Here is a 20,400-nt window from a genome sequence, read left to right as displayed (position 1 = left end):
TACTATACCTTTGAGGGTGCTTTTTTGTTTAGGATTTACTAGAGCTAGCTATGTGCTTGACATTCATATTAGATTTTCCAGTCCAACAGTTACACTATATTATGGTAGTTTACAGTAGAGAAACAAATGACTATCCAACATTTTTTCTGAAACCAGAAAGAACAACCTTGCGAATATAATCCAAACTTTACTTAACAAGCCAAAACCTATCAAGGAGAGTTCATGGTATGGACAAAAGACTTGTACAAGGAGGGCATAAAAAGCACACTTCAAGAATGAACCATTGAGAGCACACACTTCACTTCTTCTTGGCGGCGGCCTTGGTGATCTTAGCACTCGTAGGATCCTTCTTCTCGACACTTTTGATGATACCGACAGCCACAGTCTGTCGCATGTCCCTCACAGCGAAACGACCGAGAGGTGGATACTCAGCGAAGGTCTCGACGACCATAGGCTTTGAAGGAACCATCTTCACTAAGCCAGCATCACCATTCTTTATGAATTTTGGTTCTTTCTCAAGTTCCTTGCCAGACCGCCTGTCGATCTTGGTGAGTATCTCAGCAAACTTAACGGCAATGTGAGAGGTGTGGCAGTCAAGTACAGGGGTATATCCATTTGCGATTTGTCCAGGATGGTTCATGATAATAACCTGAGAAGTGAAATTGACTGCTTCCTTTGCAGGATCATCTTTGGAGTTAGAGGCAACATAGCCACGTTTGAGATCCTTGACAGCTACATTCTTGACATTGAAACCTACATTGTCGCCGGGGTGGGCCTCTTGCAGCGTCTCATGGTGCATCTCGACAGACTTAATCTCAGTAGTCAGTCCAGTCGGACCAAAAGTGACAACCATACCAGGCTTGAGCACACCGGTTTCGACACGACCAACCGGAACAGTGCCAATGCCTCCGATCTTGTATACATCCTGAAGAGGAAGGCGAAGGGGTTTGTCTGAAGGTCTCTTTGGCTCCTGGATCAAGTCAAGTGCCTCGAGGAGGGTTGGACCCTTGTACCAGTCCAGGTTGGAGGACCTCTCAATCATGTTATCACCCTCGAAGCCAGATATCGGAACAAAAGGAATCTTTTCTGGATTATAACCAACCTTCCTCAAGTAAGAAGAAACTTCCTTAACAATTTCATCATACCGGGCCTTGGAGTACTTTGGGGTTGTTGCATCCATCTACATGTTGGATGGAAAACATAATCAGCTTGATAATAAAATCTTTTTTGGGGGTTTGAAGAACAAGATCCTACCTTTTGAAGAGAATTAGATAATCAATAATCTATAGAAGGATAGCACTCAGAGATGGAACAAGAGGATAGAATTTAGAGATGGAATAGGATGGAATTCAAGGATAACATAGAAGAAGTGTAGCTCTAAATTCTCTCATATGAACAGCAAAGTTGATTTAAAACTAAAGATAACAAAAACTATTTGAAGTTGGTACTTGGTTGGATATATTACCTTGTTGCAGCAGCAAATCATCTGCCTCACACCAAGAGTGAAAGCCAGCAATGCATGTTCACGAGTCTGGCCATCCTTTGAGATACCAGCTTCAAAACCACCGGTGGTTGAGTCAATGATGAGAACGGCGCAGTCAGCCTGAGAGGTTCCGGTGATCATATTCTTGATGAAGTCCCGGTGACCAGGAGCATCAATGACTGTGCAGTAGTACCTGGTGGTCTCAAACTTCCAAAGGGCAATGTCAATAGTAATTCCTCTCTCACGTTCAGCCTTGAGCTTGTCGAGAACCCAAGCATACTTAAATGACCGTTTGTTCATCTCCGCGGCCTCCTTTTCGAACTTCTCGATAACACGCCTGTCAATACCGCCCAATTTGTAGATGAGATGGCCAGTGGTGGTTGATTTGCCTGAGTCGACATGGCCAATAACCACAATGTTGATATGAACCTTCTCTTTACCCATTATGTCAGTGAATGCTGGGAAATTGAAGGTTTAATGGCTGTCATGATAAATGTCAAAGATCATCATCCAAGCAATGGACTACCACTTACCACACATGTATACTGTGAACCACAACCTCAAGAGCAGTAGAAAGATGCATTTAATAGTGAAATCCAAATACTATCAAGAGCAAACAAGCAAACAATCCTCAGGAATTTGTAGAAGGTAAAAAAAAAGTAACAGAAAAAAGATTTATCTGAATACTAGTCTTTTTCTACTCTCTAACTTTGGAGCGGGATGGAATCCTTGGCAATGAGCAAGATTTTTCTAGGTTAAAACAGTAATTGCCTATGCGCCTTTATAAAACTTCATTCAAGCAAATCATCAGGCACCTCTCCCCATTAACATCACCTTCAATGGACCGATTTCATGAATCACTCTGTTCTTCCATAAGTCAATATGCTTCTCGTTCTTATTCCCATCCTTAGGTCCTTATCTACTCCAATATATTAAAACTAGATTAAACGAACCCTAATCAAACAAATCATAGCGAGCACATTGCATCAGAAGATTTCTAAGAAAGCTACCGGATTTCAAAGCAAGCTACGCTCTAGGGGACTCATGGATGGAAACAAAAGCTCGAGATCGGACCAAATGCACCGCCAAGAAGACATCGATTCAAAACTGGAAATTTAATGGCCAAAAAATGAGAAGGGCTAAAATGTACCAGATACCAGGCGAAGCAAGGATCAGATGATCTCAGATCGAAGAAGAAAGTCGAGCGATTTCGATCTGCAAGTGAGCTCTCGATCGAGGATCCCGCCGAGCTGAAGACGATGGCCTCCAGCGAGCACATTATATAGAAGCTCGCCGGCGATCGCGGGACGCGAAGGGTTTATCGTCCACCGTCCGCTTCCACCATCCAACGGCCGATGATCAAGCTGATCGGACGGCCGGTAATGCGGCTTGAGGGTTTGGTTTACGTGGGGAGCACGGGAGCATTTGAATTTTTTTTGGTGTTGCGTGGCGAGCTGTGAAGCGTTGATCGTGGTGATCTGACGGTAGAGAAGGAGTTGAGTTTCTCACTGCTGTGAGTCTTCTTCAATGCGTGGCGGCAAAGGAAGTCGGTTGACACAACCGTTAATCTTAACAAACTTGGTCGACAAGGGAGAAAATTAATTAAAATTGTTTTTTAAATATAATATTATTTATTTATTTATTTATTTCCATACCCTTCCCAAACTAGAGAGCACGTGATGTGCACGTCGAACGTGCGGCCCTTCGAGTTCGTGGGCGAGGTCGTGTCCGCCGTGGAGCACTCGCACGAGGTCATGGACACGTCCTCTTCCCCTTCGTCTTCTTCTTCTTCCTCCTCCTGCTTCGCCACCCCGAGCACCCACACCACATCTACCTCCACCTCCGGTGACGGCGTCGGAGGCGTGCACATCCCGGTGGAGATCGTGAGCGAGGAAGAGATGGCGTTCATCGAAGCTGCCCTGGCCTCCGTTCGCCCCCGCCTCGCCTCTTCCGCTTGCCCTTCTTCTTCCTCCCGATTCGCCCTATTCTCTTCCCTTCCCTCTATCCTCCCTTGCTCCTCCGTTCCGCCGACCTCCCCCGGGCCTCGTTCCTTCTCCACGTCGGGGGACATTGAGGATCCCGTCCCTCCTAGATCCTCCCTTCTCGGTCAATTTCGATCCAAAAGGGGGCTTTCCGTTACTGACATCACTTCCACGGTACGTTTCGTAAGATTGATCGTGTTCAATTATCTGCCCAAAATGTTGTTTCTTTCCATTTCGATTGTCGATGTTGTTAAGCTACTTTGGATTAAAGGTTTATGAATTTGTTTCCACCTATGTGCATCGATCCATCTATTCCATTCGACAGGATGTTTCATTTTTCTTTGCTCTTTTGAGATGTCATTTTACTGATCCTTATTTGTAGCGCCATTACTATCAGGAATGGTGCGAAAAGCAACTGGAGTTTTCGCTTTGCCGGGGAAAGCCAAAGAGAACTGATGCTATGAAAGCTGGTTCTGATCGTCATAGCCAACTAGAAAAGGAGGTGAGCCGCTTAAAGAGACAAATATGCAAATTTTTCATAAATCCCAACATTCATCTTTTGTAAATTGTGCGAAACTGATTCTCTAAATGTAAGATGCCTAATCTCATTTTTGAAGGATAATGAATTCTCATGAATATTTATCAATTTTCTAGTTTGTTGGAATAGGAACTGGAATTTCAAATCTAGAACACTAAATTATACTTGTATGTTGTGTTATACATCATGTAAAGAAGTAAATTAGATGAAGGCATATAACTGTTAGAACCCTAATTTCCGATGAATCTAAGGAATCTAAGAAGCACTGGCAATGTTTTTTGTAGTTGAAAATTTCAAAACTTTTAACTATTAGAGTCCTAATTTCTAAGTTGTTTGTTATCTTAAAGAAGTGGAGTCTTGGCACAGTGGTAAAGTTGTTGCCGTATGACCTTGTGGTCACAGGTTTATGTTGCGGAAACAACCTCTTGTAATGTAGAGTAAGGTTGTGTATAATAAACCCAATGTGGTCCGACCCTTCCCCGAGAGTCCACATTGATGGGAGCTTCATGCGCAGGGATGCCCGTTTTTATCATATCAAAGCAGAAAGTCACTAAAAGTATACAATTGAAATTTTAATTCCATAATTTTTATTAGTAGTCTTGATGTTTTTTAGTGTTTTTATTTGTGGATGTTAAGGCCTCGATGAGTTTTAAGTAAACACCCACAAAGTTGCTTACTCCGTATTTGCACATGAATTTGAAATGCATACTTAAATTGCTTTTTTTATGCAGCCTATGATAACTTTATTAGCTCTATATCTGAATCTTGCATATTAGATGGTAACTTTAAGAGTTCTACAATTTGCCATCTTTTAGTTTGTGTCTCTTTTGTGTTGGAAGTTAATGAAAAGAAATGTTACCTATATTTTTTTAGCTTAAGATTTAACATGTATCAAAGAAGATGGAACTTCATTTTGAGACTATTGAAGATTCTTGGCAATAAGATTGATGAACTTCATTATAGATGCACACCATTTATTATCATCTCAAAGCAGAAAGTCACTAAAAGTATAGAACTGAAATTTTAATTCCATAATTTGTATTAGTAGTCTTAATGTTTTTGATTCTTTTTATTTGTGGATGTTGAGGCCTTGATGAGTTTTAAGTAAACATCTTCAGAGCTGCTTACTCCGTACTTGCACAGGAATTTTGAAAAACATACTTAAATTGCTTCTTTATGCAATCTATGATAACTTTATTAGCTCTATATCTGAATCTTGCATATTAGATGGTAACTTTAAGAGTTCTACAATTTGCCATCTTTTAGTTTGTCTCTTTTTGTGTTGGAAGTTAATGAAAAGAAATGTTACTTATATTTTTTAGCTTAAGATTTAACAGGTGTCAGAGAAGATGGAACTTCATTTTGAGACTATTGAAGATTCTTGGGCAATAAGATTGATGAACTTCATTATAGGCGCACACAATTTATTATTTGAAGGCATAACCCGTGAACTTCCTGTGTATGTATACATTTTATTATTGGTAATTTACTGTTGTCAGAGTTATAGATGAGACATTTACGTAGAAGTTATTATTTGTTCTTTTGTTTCCATTCTCCTACACTTGGTTAGTTGGGCTTGTGATAGGAGATAATGGATGGCTGCAACTTTAGCATGGAATCCTGGACAGGATAACATTTTGTCTTTGACTGAAAAGTAATATCTTACATTTATTTCCTCAAATAGCTATTTTTGAAGGTAGATTTCTAAAAGTTAGATAATTTTTTTTTTTTTAATTTCTAAAAGTTAGAGGGGTTATTATCTTTTAGGTGAATGAGATAGGGGAGTTATTGCAATAATGGTGATCTGATCAAGTAACCCTTTATCCTGAAAAAATAAATTGTATACATTTGACTCACGAATTGTGTTATCTTAGAGTTGGAGTTATTGAAGGTGTATGGATGGTGGGAGTAATTGATGAAATTAGGATCTCAAGAGATGGAGGTGCTGGTTTACCTATGTTGGTGGATACAAAGACACGTTGCAAAGCAACAGTGCCTTCCGCAGCACAAAAGAGAAATGCAAGGTAATTTTTTCCCTTGTATATACTTCATTTTTTTGCTCTGCTGATAAATCTCACATGTATTAGGAATTCTGTATCATTTGTAACTGTCATCAGAAGTTTTCAAAGAAGGTTGTGTCACTATTCCCTTGAAGAAGTTGCGTATGCAAGTTTTCAGTCATTGTCTAGTTAATAATGCTGCGAAATGTCTCTGTTCTCAACAAAGGTAGGTGAGTTAGATATCCAGCAGCAGTCTTTGGACTATGAATCCAACTGATCCAGTAAATTTATATATCAAATTTGTATGAACAAGTTACAATTTGTAACATTGGCATGGCTTGGAGACATTCCTAACTCTGTAAATATCCAATTTCAAATAGACTTTGCAAACTCATGACACATTCACATGGGAAATGTTGGCAATAGAGGATAATGAAGCTCTCATCTAGTCACCCGCTTTTGGACAAAAAGGGATTTTGTTGTTAGAACTATCTATCCTACTCCAAGCCTTTTTTTTCCTTCAATTAGTATTTGAACACTTGGATGCCTGTGTTGGAAAGAGGTTGAGAATACAAGAGCAAAATTACCATGTTACTGACATTAGTCCTAAGGGATGATTTAAAAACACTGATCTAACACATACTTAGCAATTTGAGACTTGTAACACTTTGTTTTTCTGTTGCTTGAAGAATGTCCACTTGGTTTCTAGTTGTTCTAGATAAATCAGTATCAGAGCTCTTTTAGACATAATGTGCCAGCTTAAGCTTATGCAATTCCTTTAGTTAGGGAAGGAAGAAAAGAAAGATGAGAATTAATGATACTGCCTAAATTTATTTCTCAAGAAGATAATATCCCTTTTTGCCCTCTTAGGTACTTGTTGGTTTTGGATTTCCTAAAGTTTATTTTCATCAAAAAGTCTGTCCATTCTTCTCTCTACTCTATATGAGTAGTGAAGTAGCACAGGTATGATTGTACCCACATCCCTGATTGCCAAATCGCATATCAGGAGCCAGACTGGTTTAATGATGTGAATTAAAATTGTAGGATGGTAGAGGGTGAAGTGTTGATCTCATTTTTAGTTCTGAAAAAGAAAAGAGGGGTAAGAGTTACGATTCTTTGGGTTAAGCTCATCATCATTGCATCTACCTAGGTCCATTGAAACATTCATCCAATAGTGGATACTCAGGTTAACATTTCTTCTATGTATTCTCATAGAAACTCTTTGGTTAATATGTATGAATGTCTTCTTAAAATATAATACAATATTTTGTTAAATCAATATGCTCATAGGTACATAATAATGCTTTTGTCGATGAGATTCTTATAATCACATAACATGACTAGTCCTATTTTTTATTTGTAATATTCAGGCTTCAGTTGATGTGCTACAAATACCTCTGGGACAATTTGGTGACCAATACCTTCCCCACAGAACATTTCTTTCGTCATTATGAATTGAATCGCCAATACACACTCACTGGAGATGTCAAAAAATACATTGATTCATTGGAACTTGACTTAAAGGTAGATGCATTCTAGTTTTGTATTCTAAATCAGATTCCTATGTCAATTGCTAGTTATAACTTTCTTTAAAGAGTTCATCTAAACCCGAACCAAAGCATGCTGAAAATGAATACAACTGCGAAAAACGATTTTCTTTCCTTGTTAAAGTATAGGACGCTGACTCTTTGGCATTTCTTCACTGGCTCAGGGTATTCATTTCTCATCTTTCATAGTACTCTTGTTATTAATGCCATTTATTTGGTGCCTACAGACTCTTGATGATGTATTATCTCATTTCCGACGCACGTCCAGTTTGCTATCCCAATCCGATGAACAACTTCTCCTGAGGTAACAACCACAATGAAGTGTTTTCTTTCAACTCAGTGACAAACTTAGCAGTTCATTGTTTTATTCATGCAGATACGAGTTGCAATCCGATCAGTCACTACTAGAAGAATACTATTTTCCCTATGATTCTAGTTGGTGCAAGAAACAGGTCGACAAGGGCCTCGAGTTTTGGTTGGGATACAGGGAAGCAAGCTTTGTGCCAGAGGATGAGAAATGGAAATGTAAGTTCTGTGCTTTTGCCTCCGATTGTCCGCAATCAGTTACTTCGTCTACCAACCGCACAAGAAGTAGATAACCAGCCCTTCGATGCTTCAATGTGACAACCCCTTGATTCACAAGACAATTGCAGTGCAACTTATAGAAAGTTTACAAGCAGATTACGATTTGCTGACACTTTGAAGCTATCCAAGAAAGTCCACTCCTGCCATCGATTTGGATTCACTTTCTATTCATTTTATTTCAACTGATCATGGAACCAATTTTACTGTCTACATTTTCTGTCTATTTGTGATGAAATTTACGAACAACCAGTACTACTCTATAATTTAATTTATGATGAGTAGAATAATTTATTATAATTCCTACAATTCATATTTGAGTCATCCTTGTTCATCTCCATTTAATTTCAACTCGATCGTTTGTTTATATAGACTTGGTCGGATTTCTTCACACGCTCAGCAGCTTCCTGGTCTTGCGCAGGAAAATCTCCCTGGTTTTGATCAGCCCGGGGAGGAACCCGGACATGGTGGTGAACGGCAGCTGCGCCACCGCGTCCTTCTTCCCCAGCGACACCATCGCGATCGCAACCGACGGCTTGTACTTGCCCAGCTTCACCTCCTTCCCCTCCTTCCCGCCCACTCCCTTCAGCACCGCCTTCAAGTTCTTCGCCACGATCGCCGCGTGCCTCTGCGCCAGGATCCCCTGTTTCCGCTCCTAAGAATTAATTGCACCGGCGCGGTCAATTAGCAAGTGCTTCCGTTCGTGAATTAAGAGCGATCGGAGAGTTAATTACATGAATGTCGACGATGTCTCCGACTGCGAAGATGTTGCTCCGGCCTTTGACTCGCAAGTGCTCGTCGACCATGAGCTGGCCGCGCTTGTCCAGACTGTCTCTGAGCACGGATTCCTTGAGCCACGACGAGCCCAGCGGGTTGTTGGCGCAGACGAAGTGGACGTCGGCGGCGATGGCCTCGCCGGCGGAGGTGATGTAGATGCCGTTGGCGTCGGGCAGGGAGTTGAGATCGATGGTCTGCTCGAGGAGGACGTCGACGTTCTTGGCCCGCAGCCACTCCAGGGCCTTGTTGCCGGCCTTCCGGCCGATGAACCCCAGCAGCCTCGAGCCGCTGTGGACCAGCGTCACCTTCTTCTCCGGGTAGTTCGACGCGATGTCAGAAGCGAGCTCGACGCCGCTCGGCCCGCCGCCGATTATCAGAACGGAGCTAGAAGACTTCATCTTCAAGTTAGCTGAAAAAAACAAGAGAAAATCCAAATGATTCATCATTGGCAAAATTTCACTTTGCCCCTTTCTCACAAAGAGTTTATATCAAATTTTCACTTCATGAAGGTTGAAAAAGAAAATGATAAAATTCAACAAAAATAGGTTAAACGAGATAGCGAAGCAAGGGCAGTTCTGTGTACGAAGTTTTCGTTAATACAATGTGAGATCCCAAAAAGAATTATATCACATTAGATTTATTATACATGATTTATCCTGTATAAAAAGATCATATATAATTTTTATACAGGATAAGATCATGTATAATAAATCTAATGTGATATAATTCTTTTTGGGATTCCACATTGTATTAATGAAAATTTCGTACATCGAATTGCCCTTGCTTCGCTATCGTTTAACCTATTTTTGTTGAATTTTATCATTTTCTATTTCTATGAACATCAATTGAAAATTTGATGTTCAATTTTATCATTTCTTTTCCTATGAATCTTAACTATGCATTCTATTATAGGATTAGCCAAAATAAGATGAAATAGATTTGTTTTTGAAAAGAAAGGATGAAAAAGTAATTTTATAAACTTTGGGGATGATATTTTTTCCTGTGGGAGCAAAATTAATATATTCGGTAACTAAAATGGTGGAAACGGAAAATGCCTTCTCTGAATTCTTCGATTCTTTCTCGCCGGCAACCGGGAGACGAGTAGGAGTGGCCGGTGGCCACGACGAGGTAGTCGTAGCCCACGCTGCCTCCGTCCGACGTCACGACCTCCGTCTCCGTGACGTCGACCGCCGACGCGACGACGAGCTTGCCGTTGACGAGGTAATCGGCGTGGTTGATGACGGCCTTGTCGGCGATCGCCGGCTCCACCGTCGTCCTCATCGTCGCCCATGGAATCTCGAAGTACTCCTTCCTGCTCATCAAACAATTCAGAGATCAACCTATCGAACACGCATAATTCTGATCTCGAAGCAGAGTGATAATTAATGACATACTGGTCGATGAGGACGACGTCGGCGTGGTACTGGAGGTACTTGGCGACGATGGAGCCCGAAATTCCGCCGCCGACGACCACGACGCGCTTCCATCGGCCGCTTACGGAGCCGGAGGAGTCGACGCGGGGGCAGAGGGCCGGCTCGCTGGCGGAGCGGACGGGGGCGGTGGGTACGAGCTGGTTTCCGGCCTCCATCTCGAGATGGAGGAGGAGGAGAAGCCGGTGGTGGAGGTGGAGACCGGAAATAAGATGGCGGCCGCGACGGCGGCGGTGGTGGAGGAGGGGAGGAGGAGGAGGAGGAGGAGGCTAAGCGGGCGGGGCGGTGGTTAATTTGGTTGCAAAGATATATCATCTACAAGAAAACTGTCAATTAACGATGAACCAATCAACCTCAACCGTCTTAATGTTGTTGCTTAATTTTAGCTAGGGTGTCTCAAGCTGGTTTCCTTTATTTGTATAGATCGATTCAGCTCTCTCGAGATATAATTGAGTTGGTTATTATGAAACAAATTTATTATGTGGATAAGAGTCGAATCTCGACGAAACCGAATTTCAATTCCTCCCCGTAGGTAAATTACAGCTTCTTGATTTACCTCTATCTACAAATGATCGTCCAAATCAATACTTCTTCTCGTTATAATATTTAATTACTCCATGGGATTAGACATTGATTATATCTTATATAAAACTAATATTAGATATATTAAAAATACTACTTTCTTCTTGATTTCATGACTAATAACATGAAGAGTCATAATACACCATTTGAAAGAGCTATTACACCTATTGAACGACTTAGAAAAGTTACTAAACATCAACTTGAAATAAAATTCTCGTATATTTAAGCTCGAGGAACTTGATGTAGGGGCACCCTGAACTAAAACTTAAGGATTGTATAGGAAGTCCAAATGACCTAATTTGGGGAAAGAGGTTGAAAATGACCTAGTTTTTTTTTTTGTTTTCCCTACTACTCCCATGCCTCCATAGGTTAGGTTTACAAATTGTATCCAAGCACATGACCACCAAATGCAAGTTGCTAAAAAAATTTCTATATTTTTTCTTCTATTTTTGATGTGACACCCATGAAAATTGAAATGAAATGAAATCACATGTCCTTGTTATCCTTTCAAGGCTCGATGTATCCCTAGATTTTCAAGAGATATTATTGCCCACAAAGTTGATTAGGTTGATTTTAGGGTTTGATACTACAATTCGGGAATGTGGCAAGTTTAGGTTTGAGTCGTGTGGTTCGGCCTAATGGATGTGTTTGAGGACATTTCATTGTGACTAAGAAAGATACAAATGATATTATTAGCAAAGCAAATGGCCAAACTCTTGCCTAATTTTAGATTATTATGTGTCATATATTCTATTTAGTTATTGCTAAACCATAAAACCCTATATTTGCAAAATAATAATAATAAAGGTTCTATCATGAGTTCGAATCGAGCAAGTATAATATAAGTGTATGCTTATTTGCTAGTAATAATATTACTAGTAACATAGTGCCACTTTGCTAAAAGATTTATGATACACTTAACATTACGCTATCAAAGCACTAATAACACGATGCAATAAATCCATCAATTGCTTCGAGCAAGTAAAGAGAATAGAAAGATAAATTGTGTAAAATTTATAAAGTCTAGGACTAAACTACTAATTTGCTATCTTTGAAACATCAATAACATCTTTAAAAAATAGACCCCAAAAAAAACCATATTTGCTGACGTCATCATCCCTATATATATACGTTCACCAAATAACACTCCTACTCCTTCCTTCTTATGGCCTCAAGTCACAAGACCTTCTCCACCTCCTCGTCCCTTTCTTCACCTTCCTTGCCTTCCTCCGCGATCGTGCTTAGCCCTTGCGCGGCTTGTAGGCTCCTACGTCGACGATGTACAAACAAGTGTATGCTTGCGCTTTACTTTTCACCCTATGACCTTCAAAAGTTCACTAATGCACATTGTATCTTCGCGCAAGCAATATCATCAAACTTTTATAGGTTTTCAATCGATCGACTCCTTATAACATACATTTTCGCCCAAAGTGTTATTATTCTCTTAGTCGAACGGTTGATTTGTATTTGGACAATTTATGCTCCACTTAATTCATTGAATTGAATTGATAGATTTGGTTTGATTTTAAACTTTTAGTCTTTATGCAACAACTTCTTATAGTGGTTATTTTCGAATGTTTTAACTTTTAACTGTACTGCCGACTGAACCGGATGAACCGGCCGGTCCGGCCTTGGTTTTTTTTTTTGAATTGAGGGCGGGAAATTCCCCTGAGTCAACCGGCGAACGCCGTGAGCAGCATGGTGTACGAGGCCGACGCCCGAGTCCGGGACCCGGTGTACGGCAGCGCCGGCGCCGTTTTCCGGCTGCAGAAGCAGGTGGACGAGCTCCGAGCTCAGCTCGCGCGCGCGCAGGCGGAGGCCGTCAACGCCCACGCTCACAACGCCAACCTCGTCGCCCTCTCCTCTGCCGCCGTCGCACGACTTGCCGCTACTCGGTCACCACCATCGTCGCGGCCTCGCCGCTGCCGATCACTCCTCTCTGCTTCCTAGACGAGGAGCCCTCATTCTTCCCCGACGACGACGATGCCTGCCGTGGTGGCGCTCAGGGAGCGGCGCCGGCGCCCACTTGGGAGGCGCCCCGCTTTGGACGTGATCACTGCGACGACAATTAGAATTAGCTGTGGATTGATCGTGATTAAGTGAGGCAGAGGATAATTTGTTTACGTCATAATCAAATGATTAATAAATAATTTTTCCTTTAAAACCCATTTATAAGGTATTCAATCATTCATTGATATAACTTGGAACATATAACTCAATCATTTTGCTTTCTTTGTTTCGAGAAGATTATGAATTAGTTGTTGCATCTTTTAAGATTTAGAATTTAAGATTTATCGTGGTACACAAACTCTAAGGATGAACACACTCTTGGCAACAACCTAATTCACCAAGGTGTATGCAAAAGTAAAGGATGAAATCTTAGTCACTAATGAGTACAAAGTTTGGTAAACTCTAAGTAGATAAGGTAGAAGGTGGAATCTAGGGCTAGAGCTAGATTGATAATGGACGCTAGTGTATACTTGACCGACAAGTAGACGAGGTACCAAGTGGTGATTGGAATTTTATGTATAAATAAGTCTTTGCAATTTGATTTGTATCGCACTAGACGAATTAGCTAGAAGTCCTCCATTTAGCGATTTGTCTCATTTTTTTCCACTTAAAAGTACTACTAGTTTAAAGTTTTCCCACCGCCATTTCACTTGGAATTCCTCTTCTTCTTGGAGGTATAATATTCTTCGTATAGGTGAGTTTAACGAAAATATAGGTATTTATGTGGTTCGACCGAGCTAAGTCTAGTGTACTAGTTGAATGAAATATGAACATGATGTGTCTTCTCTCACTATAAAAAAAATAAGGTTTCAGAAATAGATTTTTAAAACGAAATTTAAATCTATTTCAAATTTAGATAAATTAATGACGGATTTGTTATAAAATTACTAATCTGTTTCACTTTAATAAAATATGATATTTGAAAAAAAAAATTTGAGACGGAATTTGAAATGAACCTGTGACGAAATTATAAATAAATTTTTATAAATAAAAATAAATACAAATTATAAATAGATTTTAAATCATCTAATTTTTAAAAAATTTATTTAAAATTTCATAACAAATTAAAATAAAAAATAATCTATTTCAAATTTATATAAATTATTTTAAATTAAAATAAAAGTTATTTCAAATTTAGATAAATTAGTGACAAATTGACTACAAAATTACTAATCCGTTTTACTTTAACAAAATATAATATTTAAAAAAAATTGAGATAGAATTTAAAATGAATTTGAAATGAAATTGTAAGTAAATTTTTATAAATAAAAATAAATACAGATTATAAATAGAATTTGAAATCGTATAATTTCTGTCAAAAAATTTGTTTAAAATTTAATAATAAATTAAGATAGAAAATAATCTATTTTAAATTTATATAAATTATTTTAAATTGAAATAAAATCTATTTCAGATTTATATAAATTAGAAACACATTTGCTATAGAATTACTAATCTATTTCACTTTAATAAAATATAACATTAAAAAAAATTGAGACAGAACTTGAAATAAATTTGAGATGAAATGGTAAATAAATTTTTATAAATAAAAATAAATATAGATTGCAAATAGAATTTCAAATTGTATAATTTTTATCACAAAATTTATTTAAAATTTAAAGAAAAGTTGATATAGAAAAATTAATCTGTTTCAAATTTATATAAATTAGTGATAAATTATATAAATATAAATAAAATCTATTTTATATTTATATAAATAAGAGACAAAGTTATTACTCAAATTAAAGACAAAGTTATTATGAAAATATTTACTATAGAATTATAAACAAAAATAATATGGAATATAAAATTTGATACGAAATATTATTTGTTCATAAATCTGTTTAAAATAAGTTTAAACAGAAAAATAATCTCTTAATAAATTATATAATTTAAAAATAAATTTATTAGATAATTAAAATTTTATGTTATTTAAATAGGGCTTCAAAAATGAATTTTTTAAATAGAAATAAATTTTGTTTCTAATTTTAATAAATCAAAAGACGAATTTAATATGGAATTACTAATTCATTTTATTTAAAAATAATAATATATATATTAGAATTTTAAAACAGAATTTAAAATAACTTAGAAACAAAATTTATAAATAAATTTTTACAAAACAAGAATAAATATTTGTCCATAAATCTGTTTAAAATATTTTTAAATAAAAAAATAATCTATTTCATAAAATATTTAATTTGAAAAAAATTTTTATTAAATAATTATAAATTTATATTATTTTAATTCATTAAAATCTTAAATAAAACCCTAAACACGCTAACCCTTGTTCGTGTTTCGCTTTTTTGGATTTCCCACCGACGCTCGCACGGCGCTAAGGCACGCCCGACACTCCAAGGTGGTGGAGGAGCTCCAAGGGCGTCTTCTCCGGTAATCCTAAACTTCTTCTTTTGCCTATTTCTCCATCCTGAAACTTAATCGCGCGGCGGCGTGATGGATGTTGTACGCGACAAGAAAGAATCACAGAGGTATGAAGCCTAATGACAGAAAAATAGAAATAGTTGTCTGCTCTTTTTCTGTTTTACGATAAAGGTGTGCACTATACTTCGAACATCATGGGTCAGTTAATGTGGGGAAGACGCCGAAAGGTGTGTCTCTGAGTTGTTCTGGGATACCAACGAGAATTGCTGTTCATCGTAGGCACTTAATAAAAGCCCATAGTGAAAGAGGAGGGTAGATATCTGTCGTGGGTTTTCAGGCAATACGTTTATATCTGTCATGGTTTAGGGTTTATATTACTAGGGTTATTAAGTTAGCAAAATCGGCTGGAAGTCTATTATTACGGATCCGGCGGATATTGACACAGTAAAGGAAGTGATGGGAATGGTTAAGTCAAGTTTCCAACCCTAATCAACCGATTTTTTCCCTGGATCTCCACCATTCCCCTGGAAAAGGGGTTACGGTGGGTATCAACTTGGAAGTCTCTTCCTAATAATGATCGGCAATTTATTGGGCAAAAGGCAGTATCTAGCTAACATATTGACTTCAATGAAATACGAGATTGCTTCCTTTGCTCGGGATCTTCGTTTGATTCATTCTTGGGAAGGGATTTTCTCCCCTGGTATATATCTTGTTTAAAAAAAGGGTTTAGTTTTATTTCCCATTGACAATACATATAATATCCGGGCAACGAATGAGGATCTTTAACTATTATGAGTCTAATGTGGGGTCAATCTTTGATAATCTTGCATCAACTTATGATGGTTGGGTTCTTCATCCCGGTCGGTTGGCTCAGTCCTTGGAAGGGGCCAATAAGAGGCGAATATTTGATATAGGAAACTATTTGCGACAACATCTCTTATACCCAGTGCATGACTGAGCTATGCGGATTTGAACTCATATCCCAGTGGATGAGACTTTCAATCGAGGAGATCCTATACATCAGTTAGCTAAGTTTCCAATGAATTTTAATGAACGAACTAAAATAAACGTGATTATAAATAAATAAGTCATATGACTTTTTAAATTTAATAAGGTTTAATACTTTTGTATTAAACTATTTGTTTTGTTATAATGTTCTTAATTTTGTTATATTTAGATTTGTAGAAAATGAAGTTCCTCGTGATATTACAAATGATATTAAAGGAGTGATTAAAAGAATGTGACCTACGTTGGAAAAAGGTGTCTATTGATGTTAAAGATTTATTTTGAGAAAATTTTAAGATAAGCATAATACATTTTCACTGAGTTATCATATTCTTTGTCATTTTCTATTTTTGTAATATTTATATGATATTATATCGTAAACATATTGAGTTAGCTTAAAAATGTAAAGACGCAACTAAAGTAATGAGTTAGCTTTAAAATGTAGTTGAATGTGTTTTCTAAACATGAAAACTAGTTGTCGCTTATTGGGAGAAAAACAATAAGATATGACCTTAAAATATATTTTAAAAAATAACATATGATGCTTGTTAGTAATTCATCTAATTATTATTGTATTATGAGAAAATGAATGATATTATTAATTTTCTTCTATGTTTTTCGATTGATATGTTATTACTTATTTAATTTGACACAGTTGAGATATGATTGGGAGAATTTGATAGACAGAAAAATGAAAAAGATATGGAATGAAAATGCAAATGAGAGATACACGACATCCTTTCATTTGACTAAAAAAGTAACATCATCATATACACAAGAAGATTTAGGAAGAGAACCAGACATATTAGATATGATAGGTAGGGGCCCCTCCTGGACGTAACCAACTGTATAGATGGAAGCTAATATATGGAATGATTTGGTTAAAAGTCATTAGAATAAAGAAGATCACAAGATCAAATGTGAAATTGCATGTAAGAATAAAATGACAGCGAAGGATGGGTCTACTACCAAACATACTGGAGGTTCAATTTCTTTTGGAGCACACCGTGAGATAATGGTAAATTTCCTTTTTTTAACACATTTATTCTACTAATTAATACATCTCATAAATTTATCCAAAATTAATATTTAGATATAAATTCAATATATCTCATTTGTTCTATTTAGACATATATTATGTATGATTGCAGAAAAAAGATTTGGGACAAGATGTGGATGAATTTGAGGTTTTTAAACGAATGTATAAAAGAAAGCAATGTACTGGAGAATTTGTGATAACAAATCAACTCGAGTTAGTGTAAGTCAACATAATTAATTATTCATTAATTTTTTATTATCTTGTATTAATTCATAGTTGTTTATTTTTATATTTATTAAACTAATATAAGCTATTATAATATGGACAAGAACAATATAAAGAGAGATAAAATACTGATGATCATTCTACTCGATCATTATTATCTTTTTTTTCCTGCATCACAAGTTAGCTCGAAATATAATAGTTAAAGAATAAGTCGGTTCACCGAACCGGCTTCGAGTCTTAACTTCGGATCTCCGGTGAGATCCTGGGTTAGACCGGCGCCTACTGTTCCTCGTAGGAACGCGTCCTCACCCATTCCCCTCGGGAGAATTTACCTGATGCCAACTAAGTCCTCCTGACCTGTTGGACTTTTGCTCGGCTCTGTCGTTGCCCCCCAGGACTTGAACGCAACTGATCCTCCTGATCAGTCCATTCTTCTCTACAACTTGGTCCTCCTGACCAAGTACATTTCATCTGCAACTTGGTCCTCCTGACCCAAGTCCAGATCTTGCCTGGTGCAGTTGACTCTGCCAAGTCTTCTTGCCTAGCCACACTAGGACTTTACCTGTTCTCTGCAAACTCATTTCAATCTGGTTAGCCAAACCACATACTTAACTTGATCCTAGTTCCATAATCAAAACATAGGTTTGACCTGCTAGTGCTTCCTGCACTAACAATCTCCCCCTTTTTGATTATGGCAACTTAAGGTTTCAAGTTAAGTTACAAATCACTAAAATTCAAAACATAGTAGTATTAACTGAGCAATAACTGAGCAATTATTAAAAATGCAGTGCAAGTGTGTTTTGCTCCCCCTGAATCCTTCACTCCCCCTTTTTCAAGTAACTTATGCTTTCAAAAACTTTTTGACTTGAAAAATTTTGGGAAATTGATTTTGGAAACTTTTTGATTAACTTGAACCTCAATTCTCTCCCCCTTTGACATAATCAAAAATATTAGGTTCTATGGGTTTGAGTCCAAGTTTATAAATAATAAACATAAGTAGATAAAAAAATTTACTTTTTGGGGCGCGTGTCCAACTTAGGTTTTAGCCATCTACTAGAAAGTAGTAGCTTGACCCAGTTAGCCAAGTTTAAGTGTATCATCCCAACTTCAAAGATTGTCTTTTAGCTTTGGGACACTTAACTTGATCAATATGAATTAAAGTCTAAGCTGTTTAGTTGATGCACCGATTTAAAGCATCTATTTTGGCTTAGACTAGATTCCTATACTGTTAGGAAGTATACTGAAAAAGACTTGTCTTTTGTATATAAAATATTTACGAAATAAGAAATCATATTTGGTCAATAAAGTCCTCTTAATTCACATTGTAGATAACTTGGTGTCTGTGAGACACAGAAGACCATGATTATCAGTCCCTTGTGAATTATAAACTAAGGCTCACAACCAAGATGGCTTTGGACAACCCATCGAGAACGGTTGTAGTGTAATTCGGTGACTGTCTGTCTTGACTGTAGAATTACACTAGTGCACTTTGTGTGTATTGAGTAGGACCATTGAGGTTGTTCAATTTACTCTGACTCACAAATTGAACAAGACCTCTGTTATTATAGATTATGCACTCTTAATCCTGATATAATAAATGAGCATCTATAGGTAGTAATTATTACTTTGATTTATCAAAGGGTGAGATCTTTCCGTCAGATCAAATATTCCCGGTAAGTTGGGTGATGTTGCTATCTATACGATGTGCCATTAATTACAAAAGGAATCCGTGTCCCAGTAGGGCTGATGATGTCCCCTTGGAGAGCTCATAAGGATTGTCAAGTCAAATCTTGCAAGTGGACTTTGGTCCGGCTGACAATAAGGATGAGTGGTACTATTCAAGGTCTTAGATGTCGATTATTGAGTTGTCAGTAAACTCAGATAATTGATGGACATACGATATCTTAAACACGGGGAGCAATGTATAAAATAATAAGAAGGAACCCAAAATGTAATTTGGGGATTGGATTGGTAGTGCAACAATGATCCTCTAGTGGAATGGATCGTTGTTGATGGATGTAGGTGTGTATTTGAGGTCTGAATATGGGATCCGAAACCCATCAGAAGGCCAGATCCAATACCTCCTCGAGGTCCCCGTTGTAGCCTAAAGTCATCTTCAAAAGGATGCAATCAATCGGATGAGATTAGTTCTCAGCCGTTGGATGAGATTGGTTCTCGACCGTAGGATGAGTTAATGGTTGAGATCAACTTGTATCCGTGGGATTAGATCAAGTTGCATCCATTGGATCGAAATAAATAAAGATAGATGAACTAGAAGAGAAGAAGGTGGCCGGCGCCCCTCTCTTCTCTAACCCTCTACCCGCCCCCTTAATCTTCCTCTTCTTCTTTTGTTTTCTTCTACCACCGCCCCTTCTCCTTCTTCCCTAGAGGTGGCCGAACCTCTCCCTTCAAAGTGGTGGCCGGTCCTAGCAAAAGGGAAGAGACAAGTAGAAGTTGCTGCGAGAAGGAGAGAAGGAGATCCAAAGCTTCATCGAAGGTTGCAGTTCCTTAGTTCCTGGAGGATCGTTGTCCACCCAACGTTCAGGAAGAAGACGGGAATACAGCGGAAGGCAGCGAGGTCGACAAAAGGTTCTGGTAAATTTCATTCCGCAGTTTTTATTTACTAGAATTTATTTAGTATGAACCGTAGAAATAATTTAGGAATCGGCGATCCTGAAGGATCAATTGATTTTATCTTCCTTATAGACTTTGTCAATTGATCCAAGGCGGGGATCAAAGTTTTTTTTGTTCTGTGGGGTTCTATGCTCTTCGGAGCGGATAGATTCGGATCGCAGAACGGAGATCCAGATCGCCAACA

At 37.9% G+C, this 20,400-nt stretch overlaps 3 protein-coding genes and 2 pseudogenes across 7 annotated transcripts; 3 read left to right on the top strand and 2 right to left on the bottom strand.

Annotated features, from left to right (window-relative positions):
- Nucleotides 1–61: 61 nt before the first annotated feature.
- LOC141828352 (elongation factor 1-alpha-like) lies at nt 62–2,721 on the bottom strand. 4 transcript variants are annotated; one of them, XM_074715771.1, is made up of 3 exons: nt 2,634–2,721; nt 1,466–1,964; nt 62–1,180 (listed from the first exon to the last, which is right to left on the bottom strand). In XM_074715771.1, exons 2-3 carry the CDS (start codon nt 1,925–1,927, stop codon nt 299–301), a joined length of 1,344 nt encoding a protein of 447 aa, XP_074571872.1. In that variant the 5' UTR covers nt 1,928–1,964; nt 2,634–2,721; the 3' UTR covers nt 62–298. The 4 variants fall into 4 exon arrangements, with proteins under 4 accessions (XP_074571872.1, XP_074571873.1, XP_074571874.1 ...); XM_074715772.1 differs by having other exon boundaries at nt 1,466–1,941; XM_074715773.1 differs by having other exon boundaries at nt 1,466–1,941; nt 2,641–2,715.
- A 516-nt stretch (nt 2,722–3,237) lies between these two features.
- Nucleotides 3,238–8,424, top strand: LOC141827326 (exonuclease V, chloroplastic). 2 transcript variants are annotated; one of them, XM_074714546.1, is made up of 7 exons: nt 3,238–3,639; nt 3,863–3,967; nt 5,341–5,462; nt 5,878–6,027; nt 7,374–7,527; nt 7,778–7,854; nt 7,927–8,424. In XM_074714546.1, exons 1-7 carry the CDS (start codon nt 3,238–3,240, stop codon nt 8,147–8,149), a joined length of 1,233 nt encoding a protein of 410 aa, XP_074570647.1. In that variant the 3' UTR covers nt 8,150–8,424. The 2 variants fall into 2 exon arrangements, with proteins under 2 accessions (XP_074570647.1, XP_074570649.1); XM_074714548.1 differs by having other exon boundaries at nt 3,294–3,639; nt 3,848–3,967.
- Nucleotides 8,425–8,520: 96 nt separating this feature from the next.
- LOC141826951 (uncharacterized) lies at nt 8,521–10,497 on the bottom strand. The gene is made up of 4 exons (XM_074714262.1): nt 10,304–10,497; nt 9,965–10,221; nt 8,867–9,318; nt 8,521–8,787 (listed from the first exon to the last, which is right to left on the bottom strand). Exons 1-4 carry the CDS (start codon nt 10,495–10,497, stop codon nt 8,521–8,523), a joined length of 1,170 nt encoding a protein of 389 aa, XP_074570363.1.
- Nucleotides 10,498–12,086: 1,589 nt separating this feature from the next.
- On the top strand, nt 12,087–12,993 carry LOC141826950 (LOB domain-containing protein 11-like; annotated as a pseudogene).
- A 3,989-nt stretch (nt 12,994–16,982) lies between these two features.
- On the top strand, nt 16,983–17,766 carry LOC141826949 (uncharacterized; annotated as a pseudogene).
- The last annotated feature ends 2,634 nt before the right edge of the window (nt 17,767–20,400 follow it).

Source organism: Curcuma longa, chromosome 4, assembly GCF_044706935.1.
Source record: "Curcuma longa cultivar G26 ecotype Majalengka, Jawa Barat chromosome 4, ITB_CL_G26_1.1, whole genome shotgun sequence".
In the NCBI taxonomy this organism is placed as follows: Eukaryota; Viridiplantae; Streptophyta; class Magnoliopsida; order Zingiberales; family Zingiberaceae; genus Curcuma; species Curcuma longa.
This window is presented reverse-complemented; position numbering and strand designations above follow the sequence as displayed.